At 46.5% G+C, this 24,706-nt stretch overlaps 1 protein-coding gene across 4 annotated transcripts in view; it reads right to left on the bottom strand.

Annotated features, from left to right (window-relative positions):
- SNTB1 (syntrophin beta 1) overlaps positions 1-24,706 on the bottom strand; it is a 251,180-nt gene that overhangs the window by 124,442 nt on the left and 102,032 nt on the right. For 3 of the 4 annotated variants that reach the window (XM_086335685.1, XM_086335688.1, XM_086335686.1), the window contains exon 2: positions 14,129-14,345. In XM_086335685.1, coding sequence (XP_086191811.1) covers positions 14,129-14,345 — 217 coding nt within the window. Of the gene's footprint in view, positions 1-8,522; positions 8,892-14,128; positions 14,346-24,706 lie in introns of those variants that run through there. The other variant, XM_086335687.1, reaches the window with a different exon arrangement.

The raw sequence follows: 24,706 nt of genomic DNA, 5'->3' as shown, positions 1-24,706 counted from the left end.
TCCAAGATGATTCTATCCAACAAGGTCAGGAAACAGAGTACTGATGTCAAGCACACTGTTCCCATGACTAGTTATTACTTGTCACATACACATCAGACTGATGTTCAAAAGGCAGAGTGTAAACACACTTCTGTGATTTTTTGTTTCTATATTTGCCTCCAGATTCATTCTCTCCCTTCTTTGTCCTGCTCTGTGTTTCAAGATGTCAAACTCTATCACTCAGGCTCCCTAGCCTTGGCTTCTAATTGCATGCAGCCTACCAGAAGCATCGTCTGATGATTCGAGGGCAGGAGAAGAGAAAGGTTGGGGATGCTGCCCTACCCACCCCTCCCTGGGCCACCGCGTTTCTCCAGGACGTTGATCCTCAGCAGTTCCCTCTGCTCCTCAGTCCCAGGAGATGGGACCAACTTCCCACTGTTCCTAAGCCCTGGGTCCTTTTTCATCCATCATGGGTTCCTTGAACCCAGTCCACTCTTCAAGAAATGGTCCTTTCTTGGACTCTCATACTTGGACTCTCAAACAAGGCAGTATCTCCAAAGACCTACACTTGTTCTTTGCCTCTGCCTTCCCCCAACCCTGCACCAAAACACACCTGTCCGCAATGCCATGGCAGGAATCGGGGAACCAGCATGTGTCACCTCGTCCATGTCCATGGTGAGCTCTGGATGCCTTCTTCCACCTCATGCCTCCGGGCCCGCTTGATCGTGACCTCCTGCAGATTCTCTCTCTTAAAATCTCTCAACTTCATCTAGCTTCTCTTCAGTGCCTCTGTCCTACTCTAGTAGCTGCCTGGATTATTTCTTGTCTCCATTTCCGCAAGAGCCCCTCCTGGCTCCCTGGCCTCCAGCCCTGGCCCTGCTCCATCCACACTTCACTGTGAGGCCTGTCTCTGTTACGTTGTTCCACAGCTCCAGACCCTCCAGGATAAAGTCCAACCATAAATTGGCTTACCCCGATTGTGCTGGCCTTTCCAGACTCTTGACATGGTTTTCCCATCAACAGCTCCAGAAAGGACTGACTTCTCCCAGTTCTGCCACAGAACTAACTCTTTCTTGCCTTGGTGCCTAGACTCGTACTATTTCCTTTGCCAAGAATCCCTTCTCTGCCTCTCTACCCCAACCATTGGCCTAACTAACTTCTGATTTATAAGTCGTGTCTCCGCACAGACATCACCCTCTCTGACAATCATTCCCCGTTGCTCCCGCCTACCCCGTCCAAAACCTGGACTCTGGATTAGGCAGCTGTCCTGAGAGGCAGCTCCCACAGCCCTCTTCGTCTCCCCAGTGTCTTTCCATGGAATTGCTCAGGGGTCCAGTGTCCTTGTCCTTGTTCCCCGCCTGATGGTGAGCTGTGTTGGGGAAGAACTCTATCTATTACTGCTGTAGCTTCAGTATCTAGCAAAGAAGAACCAAAACCTACTCATTTAAAAGTTGAAATTAAGAAAAGGAAACAGAGACTTCCCTGGTGGCCGAGTGGCTAAGACACCGTGCAGTGCAGGGGGCCTGGGTTCAACCCCTGGTGAGAGAACTAGATTCAAATGCTACAGTGAAGAGTTTGCACTCCACAACTTAAAAATAAACAAAAACAAAAACCAATCTCACATGCTCCCATGAAGACTGAAGATCCTGTGGGCCACAGCTAAGACCTGGCACAGTCAAATAAATAAATAAATTTTTAAAAAATAAAAATGGAAAGAAACCTCAGCCAGGTACTAAAGGACTGGCAATGTCAAATCCCATTCGAGCCTTGTTTAGAAACAGAGGGGTGTCTGCCAACAGACAGGCCCCGTATGCCCACGTGGGTGTTTTTCTGAATGTGCCTGCAGCCCTCTGTGCCCCAAGCCCATCCTCTACTAAGGAAAGTACAATTCCATGTGTGCGTTGAAGGGAGGAAGGCAGGGACTGCTCCTGAACCTTCCCCTCTCTCCCTGTCCCCACACCCTGGTAGGAGATGCCTGCTTGAACCGAGAATGCCTGCATGAGACCATTGGGGTTATTTTCAGAGGCTTCATTATCTCAGCTGGAAAATCCTGGGGCAGCTTTTTGCAAACCAAATAGAGTTCAATTAATATATCAAGAACAAAGGATCAAGACCTAAATATTGAGAGTCAACATCAGCAGAAATCTCTCAGTACCCAGATGGTCAAGTTCAATGTCTCAAAGTGCTCTTAGGAAAGGGGAAACTGAGATTTTCCCGAAACAGTGTTTAGAGGAACAGGAATGGATTCAGATGAACTCACTTTACTGTGTATTGATGAAATCACAGAATCATACCCAGAGAGCCCTCTCCTCAACTCTTTCTCAAGGCTAACTAAAGATAGTTAAATTCCCTTCTGTAACTTGCTTACCGTTACCAGGGAAGCCTTACTAATTCATCTCCCACTGATTAACAATGTATGATAATTAGGATGAATACAGTACTGAAGTGTATCTATGAAGGAAACTGATTTTCTTAAAAATAACAAGACTATGAAAATGTTGTTTAAGCTCATTAAAGTGAGCCTTTAGTGTCTGTTGTATGCAAAGATGCAAGTTATGCAAGTGTTCTTATTAGGGAAAAAACAGCAGCTTGGCCACCCATGATCATATCTTCTCCCTTAAAAGATCTCAGTAAAAAGATCACAAAATACATACAAAACCCACAAGAAAATAAGACAGGCAAGAGTTCAATATGTGTTTGAAATACAGACAGCAGTGGAGCCGGGTAACTGATATGGAGTAGAGAAAGAGGCAAGGAATTTAATGATACAACTTAGAGGGCTGAAGACAGGATTTCAGTGACATGTGAGCCCCGACTCTGCAAACATGCAGGGCTCGGAACCTCCAGGGAGAGGGCCGGGGTTGGCGCAGGGCTAGAACAAGTGCTCTGCATGAGTTCTGCAAGCTGAGTGGTGGGACACTCAGAGGACTCGCGGAGAGACCGGACGGTTCTCCCTTAAAGTAACTCACACTTCCAAACGCCAACATGTGCAGGATCGGAAGGGGTCTCAGAACCACGGACTCACCAAGTAACAACTGTACCTGAATTCTCACCAATGATTAAGCCCCACCCCAGACGCACACAGGTTTCAACAGGCTTCTTAGTCTCTCTGTGTAAAAAGAGCTGAGAGCAACGGTCACCAGACATTTGAGGAGAACCTCCAGCAAGAAAGATGAAATCGGAACAGACAGAACAAGGTAACTGGAGAAGCAAAGATGCAAAGAAACTAAATGAACTGATACTCTACAAGAAGAGAAAATTTGGCACCCGCAAAACAAGAACAAAATTCTCTTAATAAAAGGAACATTCAAAGAACAAAAAGAGCTAAAATACAATAGCTGAAATGTAAACAGGACACGTTCGTGAGAAAGGTCAAAAAATAAAGTAAAAAACACGATAAAGAGAAAGAAATAGACTTAGAAAATCAATCCAGGAGGCCCAATACTCTTCCAACAGCAGAAGCAGAGAGAGAGCAAAGGAAACAGGAGAATTTTATCCAGTAAATAATAAAAGAAAATTTCCCAGATCCCAGACATGAGTCTCTGGATTAGTTTACAAAGGGGCTGCAGATTAATGATAAAACATATTGCTTTTTTTAATAAAATAAATCCTTTAGATTTACTTGATTTTTAAACTATCTGCCTTTATTATTTTGTTAATATTTAAAGTTTCATTTAAAATTACTTTAAAAAGGGAGTGTCTTACAAATTTTCTTAGGCCTGTCATGAATGCTAAGAGGCATACCGCCTGACTTCGTCTCACTGCGTACCCTTAAAAACCACGTAACTGGGCCTCCCTGGGGGCTCAGTGGCAAAGAATCCACCTGCCAATGCAGGAGACATGGGTTCAATCCCCGATCCGGGAAGATCGCACAGGCTGCAGAGTGACTAAGCCCGAGTGCCACAGCTATTGAGCCTGTGTACAGGGGTGGATCTACTGAAACCACGCACCCTGGAGTCCACACAAGGCTGCAGTGAGAGACGCCACCGCGACGAGAAGCCCATGCACTGCACCTAAAGAGCAGACCTCGCAGCAGCGAAGACCCAGCCAATAACAGACAAATAAAATTACATAAAAAACTCCCTGGAAGCTCAGACAGTAAATAATCCCCTGCAATGTGGAGACCTGGGTTCGATTCCTGGGTTGGGAATACCCTCTGGAGGAGGGTATGGTAACCCACTCTGGTATTCTGGCCTGGAGAATCCCATGGACAGAAGAGCCTGGTGTGCTATAGTCCATGAGTCGCAAAGAGTCGGACATGGCTGAGCGACTAAGCGCACGCATATGTAACTGATTAGGACTTCCTATGTCAGATTTCTGACTAATTCAGCCCAACCTCCCTGAACGCCCCCTTCCCAACCATCTTTTGCTGAAACAGAGTTTATATTCAATTCTCTATATTTCCCAAATGCAGGATGTGAGCACAGTCAAACAAACACCAAGGCCATCTCTTGTTTTATGCACATTTTTCCTACAGTAACAAAATATTTCACTGGACTTGTCTAAATAAGAAACAAGACCAGAGGCTTCCCTGGTGGTCCAGGTGGTTAAGAATCCGCCTCCCAATGCAGGGGATGTGGGTTCAACCCCTGGTCGGGAACTAAGACCCCACGCGCTGCAGGGTGCCTCAGCCCTCCTGCCTCAGACACGGGGCCCGTCACTGCAGACCACACGCTACGTAGCCCGAGAAGCCTGCACACTCAAGGAAGACCCAGTGCAGCCAAAAGGGAGCAGGAAACAAGAGCAGACAGAAGGGAGATCAACGGACAGGCACAGGCAGACAATAAGCGTGGCCCAGCTGGCACTCTAGGCGGTGGGGGAGCCCTGGCAGGTGAAAGCGGTGGGCCGTTCAGAGGCTGGCACTCGTTTGTCGGGCTTCAGTTTTCCACATGACAGTAAAGCTTAACTTATTTTTTTAGACAGGATGAAAACTAGAACACTGGCTTCTGTTCATGACACACACGACCGACCACACACTTCCGTAGTCCTGCGAGGAGGCGTCCAGCTCCAGCACAAAGCTGGTCAGTGCCAACGCGGAGACCCTCTGCAGTGAACACCTGGACACGTGGGGTACAGGGTGATGGGACAAGCTGGCTTGCTTAGGTTCTAATGTAATGCTAAGCTGGCAAGAAAGACAAGGCAACTCCTAGGTATTAAAAGAAAGGGTAGGAGAGCCTTGAAAACTAAGGGATGAGCATTCAAGCTGACCATGCGCACCCCTGGAACCAGGCTGTGGGTGGGGTGGTGGCCGGGAATGCTGGGTGGGCAGAAGTCTTTCTAGATACACAGATGACAGCTAAGATTTGGTGAGCCCAGGAGATAGGAAACTGGAACTGACCTTTCTGCAGAGAGCCATTCGTTTCAACAGGCTAAAACCCTCTGTGAAAGGATGTCTTACAAATAACTTCTGCTCAGCAGCTTGGTGAGATGACCCAGAAACTCCTCTCTGCTGGAAAGAACCCCCACACTCCCACCCACCCCTCCGGCACCCAGGAATGAGGATATTTTGGTTGAAAGCTACGTTTATGCCATGGTTACGCTGCCCGGATATCTACATTAAGTCATCTAATCATCACAGCAATCTTATGTGGTTAGTATTTTAAAATAAAGCACATCTTATAGATAAGGAACCTGGGAACCAGAGAGATTAGATACTTTGCCTAAAGTTGAAGGGAATAAGCGACAGAATTGGGATTCAAACCCATATTTTCTAACTTCGACACCACAGTTTTATTCATTGATAATGGTTTTAATCTGGGCCTCTGTTTCAGATGCTTAAACTGTGTCCACTTACGACAGCACCCTTATAAATTGATTTTACATTTTCTCTTTGTTTCCAAAATGTTAACATCAATCATGATCTGCTGGTGATATTTTCAGTTATGAGGCCACCAGGATGTGTCCAACCAAGAGTGAGGAAAACAGAAGCAAGAAAATACATGCTTCCTGAGCCTCCTTCCAGGAGAAACATTGTTCACAAACAAGGACTCACTGTGGAGTGAAGATGGCTATACTACCTCACGAATCGATACTCTGGATGTACTACTGTGTACTCTGGCAGGGAACTTTTCAATAGTATTCTTTTCTGAAGAAAGTATTTACTTTAATCAATGTATTTATCGGCTGTGAAGAGTCTCAGCTGTGGCACCTTGGTGTGGCGTGTAAACCCACCTTAGCTGTGACATGTGGGAATCTGCGTCCCCAGCCAGGGATTAGACCTGGGCCCCGTGCATTGGGAGTTGAGAGTCTCGGTCACTGGACCACCAGGCAAGTCCCAATCGTCTTCTAAGTGTAAAGAATACAGTTGAGAATCTTACCTAAGCTCTGAGGATGGAGAGGGACAAGGAAACAATGTGGAAAACGGAGAAAATAAGGCTAAACCAGGAAAAATGGTGACTCTTCTGTTGCAGGGGAGCGGCTGAAAGACCATCTGTTTATAAACGTGTAATTGAAGTATTTGGAATCATCTAAAACTCTGAACAAGGAGATAGGGGAGCAGCTTCAGGGCGCCAGGACTGGAAAATGATTTAATTACATCAGAAAAACTCAGTCCGCTGTTCTGATCCCATCAGAAATAAGCCCAGGTGAATCTAAGACAGCAAGGGTGAGCCGCCTGGGGAACCCGGCCCGTCTACACACAGACCCAGAAGACGGCAGTCCCAGTGGAGCAGAGACTGGTATAACAGCCACCCTGGAGGAGGAAAGGGCAGCCCACTCCAGTGCTCTTGCCTGGAGAATCCATGGACGAGAAGCCTGGTGGGCTACAGTCCATGGGGGCGCAGAGAGAGCAACTGACACTTGGCAAAGACCTCTGGATCTGGGAAGGCACGGCTTCCAGCTTCCTCACCTGAAATACATTTCTTAAGGTCGATTGGCATACCTTGTCTTGATAACCTTGGTGACAGTTGAATTTCTCACAGAGCTGGCCTATGCAGAAAGAATGCGTTGCTTAGGTTGCCTCGAAACTCTGCAGCGTTTTTGTCACTTGGAGTTCTGGTGTTCTGCTTATTATTTACACTGGTCTTCCAATACAGCCTGCCCCTAATGGGGACATGACGATCCTCCTATACGAGTGTTTCCATCTGCTTGACAATCATACTGCCTTACAAGTGAATCCTGACTTGTTTGGTTAACATGTACCCACCCCTTGACATTGGAGATGGATGTACTGTGTCTCTAATGAGGTTTCTGATTCTCTCTGGCTGAAGTCTAGGATGTTGAAGCTGAACTCCAATACTTTGGCCACCTGATGCAAAGAGCTGACTCATTTGAAAAGACCCTGATGCTGGGAAAGATTGAAGGCGGGAGGAGAAGGGGATGACAGAGGGTGAGATGGCTGGATGGCATCACCGACACAATGGACATGGGTTTGGGTGGACTCCGGGAGTTGGTGATGGACAGGGAGGCCTGGCGTGCTGCGGTTCATGGGGTCGCAAAGAGTCAGACACGACTGAGCGACTGAACTGAAGTCTGGGTGCTGAATTGCGGTGACATCATTGAGAGAACTTTGAAGGAACGAATCCGTGCACACTACAGGATTTATCAGACCATACCCTCTGAACCATGGCGTGCTGAGTGAGCTCTTCCATTTGGGCCACAGTAACGTTTCTGTGAATTTTTCACTTGTATGCAGTAAACAGAGATGTACACTGATTTTCACAAAAAGCGTGTGCTGTGGGCTTCCCTGGCAGTCCAGCGGTTCAGAATCGACCTTGCAATGCGGCTCGATCCCTGGTGTGTGCTGTGGGCTTCCCTGGCAGTCCAGCGGTTCAGAATCGACCTTGCAATGCGGCTTGATCCCTGGTCCAGGAAGATCTCCCACATACAACTAAGCCCATGAGCAGTTACTGAAGGCCGTACACCAAGAGCCCACGCCCCACGAGAGAGACACTGCAGTGAGAAGCCCACGCCCACAGGAAAGAAGAGCCCCCACCCACCGCAACTAGAGAAACCCCGCATGCAGCCAGGAAGAGCCACCACAGACACACAAAGAAATCTTTAAACAGAAACACTGGTGCCCTGCTCCACAAATTAACCGTGAAGATCTACTGTAGGGTCTGTTACTGTTAGCACTATACAGAGTCACAGCAAAGTTCTGTACCCCACCCTCCCTATTGGTTCGTCTGCTTTTAACCCAGAAATGGGCTTGGGTAATTAACTCTCTTGATTTAAGTCTGCTGAGCCTGGCAGGATAGAATGGTGTTTTTCCTCTTATTCCCAAGACTATTTAGAGAAAGATTTTTTAAAAAGAACTTTCTGAAAAGTTAAGAATACTCCAAATGGGCAGATAAATATGCCATTTATCAGTTATTAACATATCATATATTTTTGAATGCCTTCTTGGATCAAGCAATGTTCTAGAAAGCTGAGATTTTTTGCCAGTGTGCAGGTCTTTAGCTTTTTTTTAAGAAATAATTTCAAATTTACAGAAAACATGGAAAATGAGCAATGGTGCCAAGGATATATGAGTACTCAGGTGCACCTTCTCTTAATATTTCCCTCCATGTCCTCTATCACTTGCTGCTTATCTCTCTTCATAACAATTTTTAGAAAGTTGGGATATTAAAAGCACGGGGCATCCCAGACCTCAAGGGTCTTCTGGCTTTAGGAACTGGGTTATCATGTTAGAAACAACAATCCTAAGTCATTATAAAGAACGCTGTCATGAACGGATCTCCACACAAGGCATGCGTGCTGAGGCTGAAGGGTGCTCAGAAGCTGTCAGGGAGGCGAGCGCAGGCCAGGCATGGGTGTTTAAGGGCTCCTGGCTGCAAACGACGGGAGCAGCAGAGCCGGACAGTTAGGAGAGGCGCAGAATCACAGTGCCGAGGAGCTTCAATTCTAGTGAAGGCGACAGGAAGCCGTTTTGACCACACGGACAGATTCTGCATGCTTCACACTCCCTTGGCTGGCTGTGAGTAGGGCAGATGTCGGGGATGTCAGAGGGCAAACTAGAAACTCGGAAAGTAGTCAAAGTGTTAGTTGCGAGTGTGTCCAACTCTTTCGTGACCCCGTGGACTGTAGCCCGCCAGGCTCCTCTGTCCATGGGGTTCTCCAGGCAGGAATACTGGAGAGGGTAATCATCCCCTCCTCCACAGGCCTTCCCGACCCAGGGATTGAAACCGGGTCTCTTGCCCTGCAGGCAGATTCCTTACCATCCGAGCCCCCAGGGAAGCATCCAGTAAAAATCTGCCCAAATAGCGCAGACTAGTGGAGCCCACTCTTGGCACCAGGGACCGGTTTCATGGGAGACAATTCTCCACGGGCTAGGGGTGGCGGCAGGATGGTTCCAGGACGAGTAAGCGCGTTACATTTGCTCTGCCCATTGTTTCCAACCTGACGCTGCCATGGATCCTCAGACCCTCAGCCCAGAGGCTGGAAATCGTGGTCTCCAGGATGCGGGACAGTCTGGGCCTGGACGAGGGCAGTGGCCATGAAGGCAAAGAGGGGACCATGAAACACAAGAGACATTTAAGAGGTGGAATTCAAAGAGAAAAACTACTGCAGTCCTTGACAAGCAGCGCTGGCAGCGACACATTCTTGTGGATTCAGTGCCTGCTGGGCGACCTTCTCCACGGAGAGAGCAGCAATGCTACCTGCCGTTCAAAGGCTGCTTTGATTTGAGAAATTGAACATTAGAGCTTTTAATGCAAACGCTAAGTAGCTGTGTGTCACCAGCCGAGGGGATTAGCCCCGAGAAGCGAGGTTTCAGCAGCCAGGAGACCGTTAATTCCTGGTCGTGGTACTTACAGGTCAGGTGGGCTGCCCCGGCAGGTGCTGAAAGCTGGAAGCAACGGGGTACCTTGATTAAGAAATTGAGCTTGGTGTCAGCCGGGCCTGGGTCTGAATCCCAGATTTCCTGTTGGCTTCAGTTCTTGCTTCTGAACTAAATTTCACTGTCTATGAAATAGAGATTGGCCTCCCAGGGGACTCAGTGGTAAAGAATCTGCCTGCCAATGCAGGAGCCGAGGGTTTGACCCCTGGGTCGGGAAGGTCCCCTGGAGAAGAAAATGGCAACCCACTCCAGGATTCTTGCCTGGAGAATCCCATGGAGCCTGGCAGGCTACAGTCCATGGGGTCGCAGAGAGTCGGACACGACTGAGTGCGCACAGGCATCTAAAACAGAGATTAGAGCACCTGCGACCTAAGGGAATTTGGATCAAATGAGATACTTAAATTCACACATAAGTGATGGAGCTAAGATTCCACCATAGAGTTAGCTGATACAAGTCAACACCCTCTCTTTTCCCTTCTTTCCCTTTTATATTTAATATACGCATTATTTTCATTACTTTTTAAACAGCTACACTTCCAGTTTCTATTTCCCTGTTAACCCAAGAGCTGTTTATCTCAGAGAGAGCTTTTTAAAAATCCATGAAGAAAGGCTTTCTGGGCTTTGGTTTTGTTACTGACTTTCTAGTTTCATTCTACAATCATTAGGGGATGTTGTCTGCATTATTTCTGCTCTATGGAATTTACAGAATTTTTGGTGACTTAATCTGTGGTTAATTTGGGGAATGTTCTATGTGGCTTTGAAAAGAAAACTGTACTCTTTATTATCAGGGTACAAAGACTGTGATGTACCCAGACCTTCCTTAATTCTGCACGTGGGGGCTTTTGTACGTCTGTTTATCTTCTGCCCAACTGCCCTGTCTTGGGTTGAGAGCAGTATGTTGAACTTAATATTAGTGTTTTCTGTTTCTTCTTGCATTTTATGCAGATTTTGCTGTAGAGGTTGCTGCTCTATTACTTGATGTGCGTTCATAACTGCTGAAAAATCTGTTCCTTGTGAACTCTGACCTTAAGCATAAATCAGTCCTTCTGTGTCCTGTTTTGCGCTTTTGCAGTCTGCACTTTACCGTGTCATATATCAAGAGAGACTGATGATCTTTTTGTTTTCATTGTTAGTTTTCATTTGCCGTGTATAATCTGCCCAGCCCTATACCATATTTCTTTAAAAAATTTTTTTTGACTGTGCCACACAGCATGTGTGATCTTAGTTCCCAGACCAGGGATTGAACCTGCATTTCATGCATTGGAAGCTCAAAGCCTTAACCACTGAATCACCAAGAAAGTCTTGCAAAGTCCGTATTTTTGAATGGTATAATATACTCTGCCTAGCATGTGACTGGAGTTTCACAAAGTATTTATTGCTTTCTTCTTTTCTTCTCTTATTTAACCAGGGTCACCTAGTTTTTTTTTTTTTAGTTTTACCGAGGTATAATTGAAAAAATTATAAGACATGTAAAGTTTACATCATGGTGACATGATATATGGATTTACTGTGAAAGGTTAATTTACTGTCAGCTGTTTTGGATCTCTTTGGACCAAAATCCCCTCCTGGACCCTCTGGCTTAGCTGGATTCTCGTCTGCAGTCACGCCCTGCTGGTTCTCACACTCCAGAGGACAGACGTTCCCTCACCTCGTAGGAGGCCCTACGTATACTTACCAGAGATCAAGTTGAAGAGCACCAACATAAAAGTTTAAAAAATGGGAACTATATTCAATATCTTGGTATAAGCTAGAATGGAAACGAATACTAAAGAGAATGTATATATGTATAATATAACTGAATAACTTTACTATATAGTAGAAATTAACACAACATTGTAAATAAACTATCAGTTCAGTTCAGTTCAGTTGCTCAGTCGTGTCCGACTCTGTGCGACCCCATAGACGGCAGCCCACCAGGCTCCCCCGTCCCTGGGGTTCTCCAGGCAAGAACACTGGAGTGGGTTGCCATTTCCTTCTCCAATGCATCAAAGTGAAAAGTGAAAGTGAAGTCGATCAATCGTGTCCGAATCTTCGTGACGCCATGGACAGCAGCCCACCAGGCTCCTCCGCCCATGTGATCCTACAGGCAAGAGTACTGGAGTGGGGTGCCATTGCCTTAATAAACTTTTTGAACTAAAGCCTGATGTCTCTCCAAAGATTCTTTAAAAGGTAATTAAATGCTTGGGAGAAATGTGATAGCATGTAAGTCCACAGTTGAAAGGAACCCTAGACATTGTCTCAAACCCTCTCCCCAGTGCATTAACCACTTCTACGATAGCCCAAGTTTTCTAGTCTCTGTATTTTTCTGGTAATGGTAAGCTAACACTGTCACCCATTCTATGGGAACAAGATGAAAGCCCAGTTGTATCACATACTAGTTATGAAGACAGGGACTTATATGAGCCCTGAGCCTCAGTTATCTTTATCTGTGGAATGGGGATGATGACTGAGATGCAGAGGTCTAAGCATGGTTACAAATTCAAGGACTAGGTGGAAACTGAACACCCCGGCAGGTCAGGTGATGCACTGAATCCCTTAAGTGTAAGGTATTAGGACTGATGAGAAGAGCTCCTTCTCTTTTGGAAGGAGAAGTCTTTTCTGGGCTGCTACAGATTAGAGCCCTGCCTGCAGCAATGTAGGCCTAAGGATACCATTAGATCTTCTAATTTTACTAGAAAAGCAGAAATCTGGCTTTTTAACGTGAAATTTCCCAACTAGTCAATGTGGCAACTAATTCACAGATCTCTCTGCAACCCTAGATAGGCCATTAAAAACAACGCAAAACTGTGTGCTGGGCACACCCGAAGGCGGGCGCTTTGCAGTGTCCGGGCTAAAGTGATCAGCATGCTGCCCGGCACAAGACCGGCAGCGGGTAAGTTATGAATTCATCAGACCTGAAATCTCAGACCTCAGACTCCTGGGAGAAGGGACTTGTTCTGACTGGGTGGGTAAAAAAGTCAGGGAGGAGGAAAGTCAGTGCGAAGGACGCCCGCTGCGGCCCGGGAGGCAGCAGGAAGGGAGCAGGCGTGCGGACCGGGCAGGCGGGGCCCCCTCGGAACGGCCCTCCCCGCCTCCTCTCTTCTGCGGGGACCGGGCTGTCTCATACAAAGGCCCATCTCTGACCCCTGACCAAGGAGACGGCAGCTGGCTGGGGTCAGAAGGGCCGGCAGCTTCCTCAGCCTAAGTTCACAGGGAAGAGAACCAGAAAGCACCGAGCTGGGAGCCAAGGAGGCAACTTTCTCCTTGTTTCTATTTCCTTTGGGTTTTCCCCACCAGCAGCCCTGAACCTAGCCAAGTACTTCCTCCTCGGGAGGGTCACAGCTGTCCCACATATGTTATAAATAAGGGCCAGGAGAGCTGTCTATTTTTAGCATCTAAATGTGGATGCAAAGGTCACCAAGATTCCCCCTTCGCTGGCTCCATTTCCCTCTTTCCTTTCTACACGTCTTTTCTTTTCATTCCAGATGTACATTTTCTGTGCAGAGGAGATGAAGACTTTGGGGGGGAAGAGAGACCCCAAATATTCGCTCATCTTGCCAGGACTCCTTCTGATTGCCATGGATTGGTTTATGTATCTAGCCTGTGACAAAGAAGTCACGTACAGACGTTGGGAAACGGCATCCTAGACTTGGATCCAAACCACTCTGTTTCCTCTCTTGAGAATAAAGAGAGGTTCAGAGCAGAAAACAGCACTGAAGATCCTCTCCCTGAACGTTCCGAGGGCACAGATGAGGGCCCCAGGGAGGCGACATGCTTATTACTGTGCATGCGTGCTCACTCCCTTCAGTCGTGTCTGACTCTCTGTGACCTCGTGGCCTGTAGCCCACCAAACTACATGTCCATGGAGTTCTCCAGGCAAGAATACTGGAGTGGGTTGCCATTCCCTCCTTCAGGGGATCTTCCTCACCCAGGGACTGAACAGTCCTGCAGCTCCTGCGTGGTAGGCGGACTCTTTACCACTGAGCCACTAGGGAAGCCCACGCTTATTACCACCCGACATCAATAATACATAGTATTACAGCCTATATTCATGGAAGGCTCCTCTGGGCTAAGTACTTCACGTGGATTTCCTCATTTACTCTTCATAACTCAGGGAAGTATGGATTTCAATTATTTCCATTTTACAGAAGCCAAAACTGAGGCTCACAGCTTGAGAAACTGGCCCAGCGTCCGGCAGAGGCAGACCCAGCGAAGAGACAAAAGATCCTGACGCCATCGATTCAACAATTTCCGGAACGAGAGCTTAACACACAGATTCCTCGCGAGGATAAAGGAAGAAGGAAAAAGGAGGAGGGAGGAAGAGAGGAGGCGGGCGCACGTGACACACACTGCTCGCGGTCCTCGGGCCAGCTGGAGGGGCCTGCCCACTCGTACCTGCTCTCGGGGTCGGCCAGTGCCAGGCTGCGGGTGACGAAGCACATCCTGAGCGGGATGTTCCTCCGGTCTCGGTGGAAGGACGGCGGCTGCGACGCCAGCGGGTCCGGGGCGCCGGCCCCGAGCCGCGGGGACTCGGGCGGCGGGGTCTCCCAGCCGATCTCGGACACGGGCGAGCCCTTGGTCACGTAGGGGGTGGCCTCGCGCATGTACTTCACTGCAAGCAGAGAGGGGACAGTGAGCCTCGGTCAGCGCTGAGGGGCCCGGCGGGCTGCGGCTTTCGGAGAGCACGCTAGCCCAGCTCCGCACAGGACCCTAACCCCGATAATAGTTGTCTGTCCCATAAATTAGGTGCCAACGTGGTTTTTACAATCTGCCATTAAGATGACCTGAACTTGAGAATGACTCTCAGGTTTTTTCGATTATGACAACGTCTATCTTTTCTGATTATAAGATGCATTCTGGGAAAGAGGCTGGAAAACTAATGAACAGAGACTGAGAAAGCATATCTTAGTTAAAAGAAACACAATTATTCAGTATAGATGTAGGGTATCTGGTACCCACCTTGACCATCCACATTACCATTATTCTGTTGGGAAGCAAGGACAATCTTTTCAAAAAACAGTGCTGAGAACATGTATGTAAAGAAATACACAGAAAAACACTTACTCCGTAATGGTAGAAATCTATGATGGCAAAAATATTACTTGTAAGAGCTGAAAAATAGAACAGAAGAACTGTACAAAAAAGATCTTCACGACCCAGATAATCACGATGGTGTGATCACTCATCTAGAGCCAGACATCCTGGAATGTGAAGTCAACTGGGCCTTAGAAAGCATCACTATGAACAAAGTTAGTGGAGGCGATGGCATTACAGCTGAGCTATTTCAAATCCTGAAAGATGATGCTGTGAAAGTGTTGCACTCAATATGCCAACAAATTTGGAACACTCAGCAGTGGCCACAGCACTGGAAAAGGTCAGTTTTCATTCCAATCCCAAAGAAAGGCAATGCCAAAGAATGCTCAAACTACCGCACAATTGCACTCATCTCACATGCTAGTAAAGTAATGCTCAAAATTCTCCAAGCCAGGCTTCAGCAGTACATGAACCATGAACTTCCTGATGTTCAAGCTGGTTTTAGAAAAGGCAGAGGAACCAGAAATCAAATTGCCAACATCCGCTGGATCATGGAAAAAGCAAGAGAGTTCCAGAAAAACATCTCTTTCTGCTTTATTGACTATGCCAAAGCCTTTGACTGTGTGGATCACAATAAACTGTGGACAGTTCTGAAAGAGATGGGAATACCAGACCACCTGACCTGCCTCTTGAGAAATCTGTATGCAGGTCAGGAAGCAACAGTTGGAACTGGACATGGAACAACAGACTGGTTCCAAATAGGAAAAGGAGTACGTCAAGGCTGTATATTGTCACCCTGCTTATTTAACTTCTATGCAGAGTACATCATGAGAAACGCTGGGCTGGAAGAAACACAAGCTGGAATCAAGATTGCCGGGAGGGATATCAATCACCTCAGATATGCAGATGACACCACCCTTATGGCAGAAAGTGAAGAGGAACTCAAAAGCCTCTTGATGAAAGTGAAAGTGGAGAGTGAAAAAGTTGGCTGAAAGCTCAACATTCAGAAAACTAAGATCATGGTATCTGGTCCCATCACTTCATGGGAAATAGATGGGGAAACAGTGGAAACAGTGTCAGACTTTGTTTTTTTGGGCTCCAAAATCACTGCAGATGGTGATTGCAGCCATGAAATTAAAAGACGCTTACTCCTTGGAAGGGAAGTTATGACCAACCTAGATAGCATATTGAAAAGCAGAGACATTACTTTGCCAACAGAGGTCTGTCTAGTCAAGGCTATGGTTTTTCCTGTGGTCATGTATGGATGTGAGAGTTGGACTGTGAAGAAGGATGAGCGCTGAAGAATTGATGCTTTTGAACTGTGGTGTTAGAGAAGACTGTTGAGAGTCCCTTGGACTGCAAGGAGATCCAACCAGTCCATTCTGAAGGAGATCAGCCCTGGGATGCTGAAGCTGAAACTCCAGTACTTTGGCCACCTCATGCGAAGAGTTGACTCATTGGAAAAGACTCTGATGCTGGGAGGGATTGGCGGCAGGAGCAGAAGGGGATGACAGAGGATGAGATGGCTGGATGGCATCACTGACTCAATGGACGTGAGTCTGAGTGAACTCCGGGAGTTGGTGATGGACAGGGAGGCCTGGCATGCTGCGATTCATGGGGTCGCAAAGAGTCGGACACGACTGAGCGACTGAATTGAACTGAACTGAAAGGTTCAGTAAAAGAGAACAGATTAGAGAAATTTGAAGACACCTTTACGTTCATTTAAAAATGGATAGATACCGATGTCTTGATGTAGAAAAGCCTATAAGATCTACTATCCATTTAAAAAAAAGCAATAGAGAACAGTGTATTTACTGTAATCATTTGTGTGTACAATCATAGATATATATGTCTGTGTAGCTACTACAATTTATGGATAGAAATCCAAGAAAATGTTAATGGTAGTTAGCTCTGGGAGTAGATATGAAACTCAAGATGATGGAGAAATAGACCTTTATTATTCATTTATTACTCTTTTATATAATTTCTCATGTTTAGCCATTGTGTTATATATTGTGTTTTAAAATTTAAAGAAACAAAATCGTTTAAGAGCTGAGTGGAGCAGACTGAAATTCTGCTCTCTGATAAATTTACTTGATCTTAAGGTGTTACTTGGGGCTTCCCTGGTGGCTCAGATGATAAAGAATCTGCCTGCAATGCAGGAGACCTGGGTTCTATCCCTGGACCAGGAAGATCCCCCGAAGAAGGAAATGGCAACCCACTCCAGTTTTCTTGCCTGGAAAATTTCATGGACTGAGGAGCCTGGCGGGCTACAATCCAAAGGGTCGCAAAGAGTCAGACACGACTGAGGACTAAGCACACATTAAGGTGTTATTTGCTGATTCTGAATTTAAACACTTGGTCCTTAGAGAGCATTCGCGTTGACAAGGCACCCGGGTTCTTGAAATGCAGAATGTGAGCTTCCATGTCCTTTTCCTGCCATTCACATAACCTGGTTCTCTGCTGCTTGGGGCTGTGGGAGGGGTCTGGCTAAGCCCCTTAACGGCATCTGCTATTACAAATGGCAATGGATTAAAATGGGTGGCAAACCCAAGGGGCAGTTCCTCCAGATCTTGGGCGACTCAGTTGCACAAACCAGTGGCTTCCCCGTAGGAGACACGGGGTCAGGTTCCTGGAGACTCAGGAACCAACAGGACGTGGTTTCCATGCTTAAGAGCAACCAAGTCACAGGCCACTATAGTTGATGCTGTCGTGTGCCAGCAGACCCTTTTCTGCAGGACCTGTATCCTAGCTGCTGTGTGTTGCTGAGAACCACTCTGAGATGCTCTCCTGCTCTGGAACACTGTTCTTGAACATCAGAAGTCATCAAGCCCAAGAGACTACCGGCCCACTGCTCCATCCTCCAGACAGAGGATCTGCTTCTCCGGAACCCCACCTAACACTGTGGCATAAAACAAGCATATAAGCGATGGCATAAAGCAGAATGAGCTGCAACAAGAAGAAAGGACCCTGGAAGAACTCATCAGAAAAGTGCATCTAGGAGTTTGAGTGACAGGTTAGTTCACAACAATTTAATAAGCAGACCAAACATACCCAGATGCATGCAGTAAGGGCATATACTGGGAGATCCAGTCGTAGATATTAAAACCAGCCATTATTCATTTAAGACAGAGGAGATGTCATTTGGCACCAATACATATTTGAAAAGATTTTTCACTGAATATAAATGCAATTGGGAGAAAACAGCTCCCTGGTTGCTGCAAACTTGTTAGCACAGGTTGCAGACAGAATTAGAAAGATTATTCATGAACAGTGTATTTTAAGGAATACCATTTAAAAAGGAGCACAGACATACCTATGAACAAAGGCAGAAAATTCAGTGGGACAGGTTTAAGCTGTCTAAAAACTGGAATAAATAGACCTCTTCTGATGTTACTGAATTTTTTTTATCTCCGAGTATGTTTTTGTAGAAGCTATAACTCTGCTTAAGTTTGTATATTGTTGACTTATACTTATTGATAGTGGGAAACTCAAGTATCACACCCAAGGTCGTTTGACAATTCTCCATTGATTGCATTATTATCCTTCTGGCTGTAGGAGGGGGTGAGTGTTGCAGAAGTGACAACCCAGGGATGCTCATTGGAGTAGGTGGCATTTGAACTTGACTTTAAAGGGTAGCTAAGTAGAGGTAAGAATAAAAGTCGTTTTATATAATGTGCACGCACGCATGCTCAGAGACTTCAGTTGTATCCAACTCTGTGCGACCCCATGGACTGTAGCCTGCCAGGCTCCTCCGTCCATGGGATTCTCCAGACAAGAATACTGGAGTGGGGTGCCATATCCTCCTCCAGGGGGTCTTCACAACCCAGGGACTGAACCTGAGTCTCCTGAGTCACTGAGCCACCAGGGAAACCCTTCTACATAACGTACTCTGATTTACAGTTTTTATCACAATACCATAGGAAAGGAAAATCAGACCTCAGTCTGGAGGGGGATAAAGAAGGAGCAGCCACTATACACTTAGTGCCAAGTCTGGGATCAGAGGCCCTCCATACTTCCTGCATGTAAGCTTTAAAATGACCATTTAAAGCCTCACTTTATATACAAAAAAACCAGGTCTGGAGAAGAAATGGAGAAGGGATCTTTCATTTATCAAGTGTCCATATGCATGCGTGCATGCTCAGTCATGTCCAACTCTTTGTGACCCCATGGACTGTAGCCCACCAGGCTCCTCTGTCCATGGGATTCTCCAGGTAAGAACAATGGAGTGGGTTGCCATGCTTTTCTCCAGGGGACTTTCCCGACCCAGGGATCGAACCCAGGTCTCTTAGCATTGTAGGCAGATTCTTTACCATCTGAGCCACCAAGTATCTCTGTGTCCAGAAACAGTAAAAGAATACATTTTAAAAGAAGAATGTACTACGTTGCTAACACTTTCAGACCCTGCTGGAAAGAAACATACGGCTATTCTAATTCCGGGGGCCACTAGGAGCTTTACACAGGTTATTCCTTGCAAGACAAATGTGTTATTTTACACATTAGCACACCAATGCTCAGAAATTTAACTTAAGGGGTTAATGACTGGTGAAGCTGGGGTTTGATTTCCCAGAGATCATATTCTTTCATGAAATCTGGCTAGCCCACCAAGATGAAGTATTCAAAACGAGGGTCTACCGAGGGTAGTTATTCTTTATTCGGTAGGCAGTAGCTACAGCCCTGGTGGTGTAGGGGCCAGAGAATGGCAGAACTGAGGGTCAGACTCAGAGAGAACGCCAGAGAAGAGGGGCTTCTGGGTGGCGCTGCTGGTGAAGAGCCCATCTGCCAACGCAGGAGACCTAAGAGACACAGGTTCGATCCCTGGGTCAGGAAGATCCCCTGGAGGAGGGCACGGCAACCCACTGCAGTATTCTTGCCCAGAGAATCCCATGGGCAGAAGAGCCTGGCAGGCTACAGTCCATAGGGTTGCAGAGTCGGACACGACTGAAGCGACTCAGCAAGCAAGGATGCACCAGGAAAGAGAGACTGCTTATAGCAGACGGAGAAGATGCTAGATGCTGGCCTACCAGTGACACGACCATCTGGGCTTACTTCCAGAGACACCATGAACACTCAGAACATGCATATAAGGTGCGGGTCATTACAGAAGTGTGTGGGTTTGTCCATCATGAGTAGAGGCTGGGGAAGTATAGCAAATCTTAGCCTAGAAGCAAAGATTTGTCAAGCAGTGTGGTCTAATTCAAGGAGGGTAAAGGGTTACCTAAGACTAGATTTTTAAAAAAATTATTTATTTTTAATGAAAAGGATAATTGCTTCATAGTATTGCATTGGTTTCTATCAAACATCAGCATGAATCAGCCATGGGTTTACCCGTGTCCCCTCCCTCTTGAACCTCCCTCCCACCCCTTGAGGTTGTTACCGAGGCCGTGTGAGTTCCCGAGTCATACAGCAAATTCCCGTTGGCGGTCTATTTTACCTGTGGTGACGTAAGTTTCCACATTACTCTCTCCACACGTCCTGCCCTCTCCTTCCTTCCCCAAGCCATGTCCGAGAGTCTGTTCCCAATGTCCGTGTCTCCACTGCTGCACAAAGGTTCATCAGTACTATCTTTCCAGGTTCCACAATATACATTAGTATAGATATTTGTTTTTCTCTTTCTGACTTACTTCCTTCAGTATAATAGGCTCTAGGTCCATCCACCTCATCAGGACTGACTCAGATGCATTCCTTTTTTATAGCTGAGTAATATTCCATTGTGTATATGTACCACAGTTTTCTTATCCATTCGTCTGTCAATGGACATCTAGGTTGCTTCCGTGTCCTAGCTATTGTAAACAGAGCTGCAGTGAACATTGGAGTACATGTACCTTAGTACATGATTTACTCTGTAGTAAGTGTATTAGATAATGCAGAGATTTGCTTTTCTTTTACCAAAAGTCTACGGTGAAACAAAAGCGTTGCCAGGGGAACTCTCAGCTCCCTGAAGTTTTCAGGTCCTCAGGCTTCCTGCTGTACATCATCAACCTGCCATCTAATGACCCAACAGCGCTGCTTGGGTTCCAGCCATCAGGACCAAATTCCCTTTAGTAGGAAGAAGGAAAAAGTAAAAGACACACTACCCTTCTTCCTTCAGGGTCAGTTTTAAGCAGCTGACACATTATCTGCTTACAACCCAACAGCCAGAATTTAGTCACATGGTCACTTCTAGATAGAAATTTACTCTTAACTCTGCACAGTTCTATGCCAACCCAGCTAAAAGTTAGTGAGAAGGGAGGCTACTACTGTGGAACAAAACAAGGGGACAATACTTAGCTTTTGCCATAGGGAGACAGCCCTGATCACGCCAGCTTAACACAACTAGACTTTACAAGACATGTGCCAACTTGCTTCAGTCCTGTCTGACTCCCTGCGACCCCGTGGACTGCAGCCCGCCAGGCTCCTCTGTCCGTGGGATTCTCCAGGCAAGAACACTGGAGTGCCGTTTCCTCCTCCAGGGGATCTTCCTGAGCCAGGCATTGAACCTGCATCTCTTGGGTCTCCTGCACGGGCAGGCCGGCTCTGTACCACTAGTGCCCCCTGGGAAGCTGTAAGTCATGTCTCTTTATAAGGCATAAACACAGTAAATGTACTGGAGCAATCAGTGAAAGAAAGAACGACCAGGTTCCTTGAACCCTGCTAAGTGTCTGCTGTGTGCTCACTTGAACCTCACAGCAATCCTGGCATACAGACATTGCAAGCATCCCCATTTAACCAAGGACTCTGCAGTAGAGAGAGAGACAGAGTAAATCATACGCCCAAGTTAGAAGGCAGGGAGGTGGCAGATACATGAGTCAAATCCAGGCAGCCTGGCTCCAGAGTTCTTCCTTTTAACCACGAAGTCATACTGTTTCTCACACTTTAAAAAAATTTAATTGGGTGAGTGTGAGAGAGAGAGTGTGTGTGTGTGTGTGTGTGTGTCTGTGTATTTAAGCCAACATTTTTCTATACTGGGAGAAAACATCCAATTAAGAGGCTGTTGCTGGTAACGTAAGAGAGCTTGATTTTGTAAGCCTGAACTATTAAACTATAGCATTTCAGTAAGTGCCTTTAAGACACTGTAATGTGTATTTATAATAGAGGGTTTAACCTGGCAGAACTGTGCAGCTAGTGTCTGCATAATTATACCTCCCTGTGCTCACAGACAGTAATTTCGGGCAGAGAACTGATGAAACTGATCAAGAAGCAGCCAGGCCCGGGCTCCGGCACCTCCTAATCAGGACTAATTAATAAACCATGCCTTCCTGGGCATCATGAAGTAAAAAACGTGGTTAAGCAATTAAAATTTCAGTCTTCTCTCGCAAAAGAGCGAGAGAAGAGAAGTAAGAAGTGGTCCCCAAACCAATAATGCACCAAGTCGCTTTCAGTATGTTTCCAGTTTTTCATCTGCAAGGTGGACAGATGTGAAGATTTCAAAAAAACAGTCGGTAAAGCCCTTGTTTGCAAAGGCCCCGAGTTGCCACAATTAAATCTTTGTTGAGGAGGCCAGCTGACATTTGAAAGGAAAAACAGACATAGGCTACTAACGAGGAAATGCTTCAGGCAGATCCAATCAACTCCCCTACCAGGCTGGTTTCTGAAGAATCAGCAAGTCCCTCTGTTAGGAGCAAGTTTTCCTCTTAAAAATAACAACAAAACAACAAAAAAGGGATTTCCAGATTATAGGAAGGAAAAGAAATATTTCATGACTCTAAGGGATGGGAACATGAAATGTACATTTTCCAATGTGATTAAGGGGGAAAGGGATCAGCTGGAGGCAAGAAACCTCAGTTTTCAGACCTTCAGTGCAACTTGCAAATGGGGGACAAGCTGGTGACAGTGGGGTTTGCTGACAAAAACGCAACACACGTGAGGCTTCTCTTAAAGCCATTTCCTGGGTCATCTTAGGGAAGATGCAGCGGGAGCTCATCAATATTTCCAAAAGGACCAAAAAATGATGAAAGGAGTAAATCAGACTTCTCAGGAACTACAGCTAACCTCTCAGGAAGCCAAGTGGTGAGCTGGAAAGAGAACTGGTCCTGGGAGTCGGGACCTGGTTGCAGTTCTGAGCCTGTGCTCACCAGCTCTCCAGCCCCGGGCAAGTCATTTCACCTCCCGGGTCTCCTTCTCCTCACCTTCGAGGACCGGGAAATACAGTTCCTGTCCTTCAAATACCCCATGATTCCTTGGGAAACTGCCTCTTCTGACATTCTTGTTTGGTTTTTAAACGAATATTTCTTATCCTGCTCTTTGAGTCATCACTGACAAACAGCCCCGTGAAAATGTGCGCCAAATCCTTTGGCCTTAGGCAGATGCGCCTTCTGACTTTTTACAAAATCCTATGGGCAGCTGAGGGGCTTCCCCAATGGCTCGGCGGATAAAGAATCCGCCTGCCAATGCAGGAGACGCAGGAGATGAGAGTTTGACCCTTGGGTTGGGAAGATCCCCTGGAGGAGGAAATGGCAACCCACTCCAGTATTCATGCCTGGAATAATCCCATGGACAGAGGGGCCTGGCGGGCTACAGTCCACGGGGTTGCAAAGAGTCGGACATGACTGAGCGACTAGGCACGCACGCATGCAAACAGGGGAACCGGGGTGCTAAAGGTTCAAGACACAGAGAAAACTTAGGTTAAATGAGAGACATTAGAACACAGTGGTGAAGACAAAAAGCCTGGAGTCTGAGGAATCCAATTCCTGTCTTTTCTATCCACTACTTAGCAGCAGCAGCAGCAGCAGCAGCAGCAGCTCTTGAGCAAATGACAGTTTCCTCATGTGTTATTTTTCACCTATTTCATAGGATTGTCGTGAGGACTAAATGAGTTAGTATAAGTAAAGACTGCTACGGAGCTTGGCATAGGAAACACCACAATGGTCAGTCACCACCTTTAGAAATCAACCGAGGGACTTCCCTGGCGTCCGGGGGCTAAGACTCCGTGCTCCCAACGCAGGGGGCCTGGGTTCCAGCCCTGGTCAGAGAATGCGATCCCACATGGCGCAAAGACCCAGAGCTGCCAAGTATATAAATAAAAAAATTTAAAAAGAAGGTAACCAAAAAGTGAAGACTTACGGCGCCTACATAACCGAGATTGTACCAAACTCACTATGTGTATCTCTGCAGGGTGGAGTCACAATCAGTGAACACAAATTATGAGATTATCTTTGGGTTCAACGTGAGAAAACGCTGTGAAGTAGCGAGTTCCCTATCGTGAGTGACATTCGAGCGGAAACTGGATGAGCTATCTCCCACGTGGCAGCAAAGATTCTTTTACTCTGTGGAGGAACAGCTGCTTCTAAAATCCCTTCAAACCGTCAGGTTCTGTGTTCCTTCTGGAATGCAGTTCATGAAGACGCAGAATCTAATGACCCCGATACAGTGAGGGCGGGTCACGGTTGTACACCACGCAAAATCATGCTGCCCACTTCCTTATGACTATATGCTTGTTAGCTACATAGTAGCTACATATTGGGTGACATGAGCTCTCTAACTCTTAGAAGCCTCCTTTATAAAATGAGGAACACGTGCCTTCTTCAGAGAGGCAATGAAATGCACCAGTTTAATAAGGGCTTCAGAGTCAGAGGAAAGGAAAGTTAGTTGCAGTCGTGTCCGACTGTTTGCAATCCCATGGGCTGGAGCCCAGCAGGTCCTCTGTCGATGGGATTCTCCAGGCAAGAATACTGGAATGGGTTGCCAGTCCCTCCTCAATCTTCCAAACCCAGGGATTGAACCTGGGTCTCTTGCAATGCAGGCAGATTCTTTACCAACTGAGCTACTAGGGAAGCCCCAGAGTCAGAGGATCTCAGTTCAAATCTTAAATCTAACTTTTCTTTTCTTTCTATTTTACAAGCTGGGCTTCTTCGAACAGGTATGTAACCTCTCTGAACGTCACCTCCTCACCTGATTATAACAAGACCTATCTCATAGAATTGTCATGAGGATTAAATAATTTTTTAAAATGTATCCAAA

This window comes from Bos grunniens, chromosome 14 (assembly GCF_055505025.1).
Source record: "Bos grunniens cultivar Pamir isolate PY7600 chromosome 14, Bosgru_T2T1.0, whole genome shotgun sequence".
Lineage (NCBI taxonomy): Eukaryota > Metazoa > Chordata > Mammalia > Artiodactyla > Bovidae > Bos > Bos grunniens.
The sequence above is the reverse complement of the archived record's forward strand: the minus strand, read 5'-3'. Positions and strand labels throughout refer to the sequence as shown.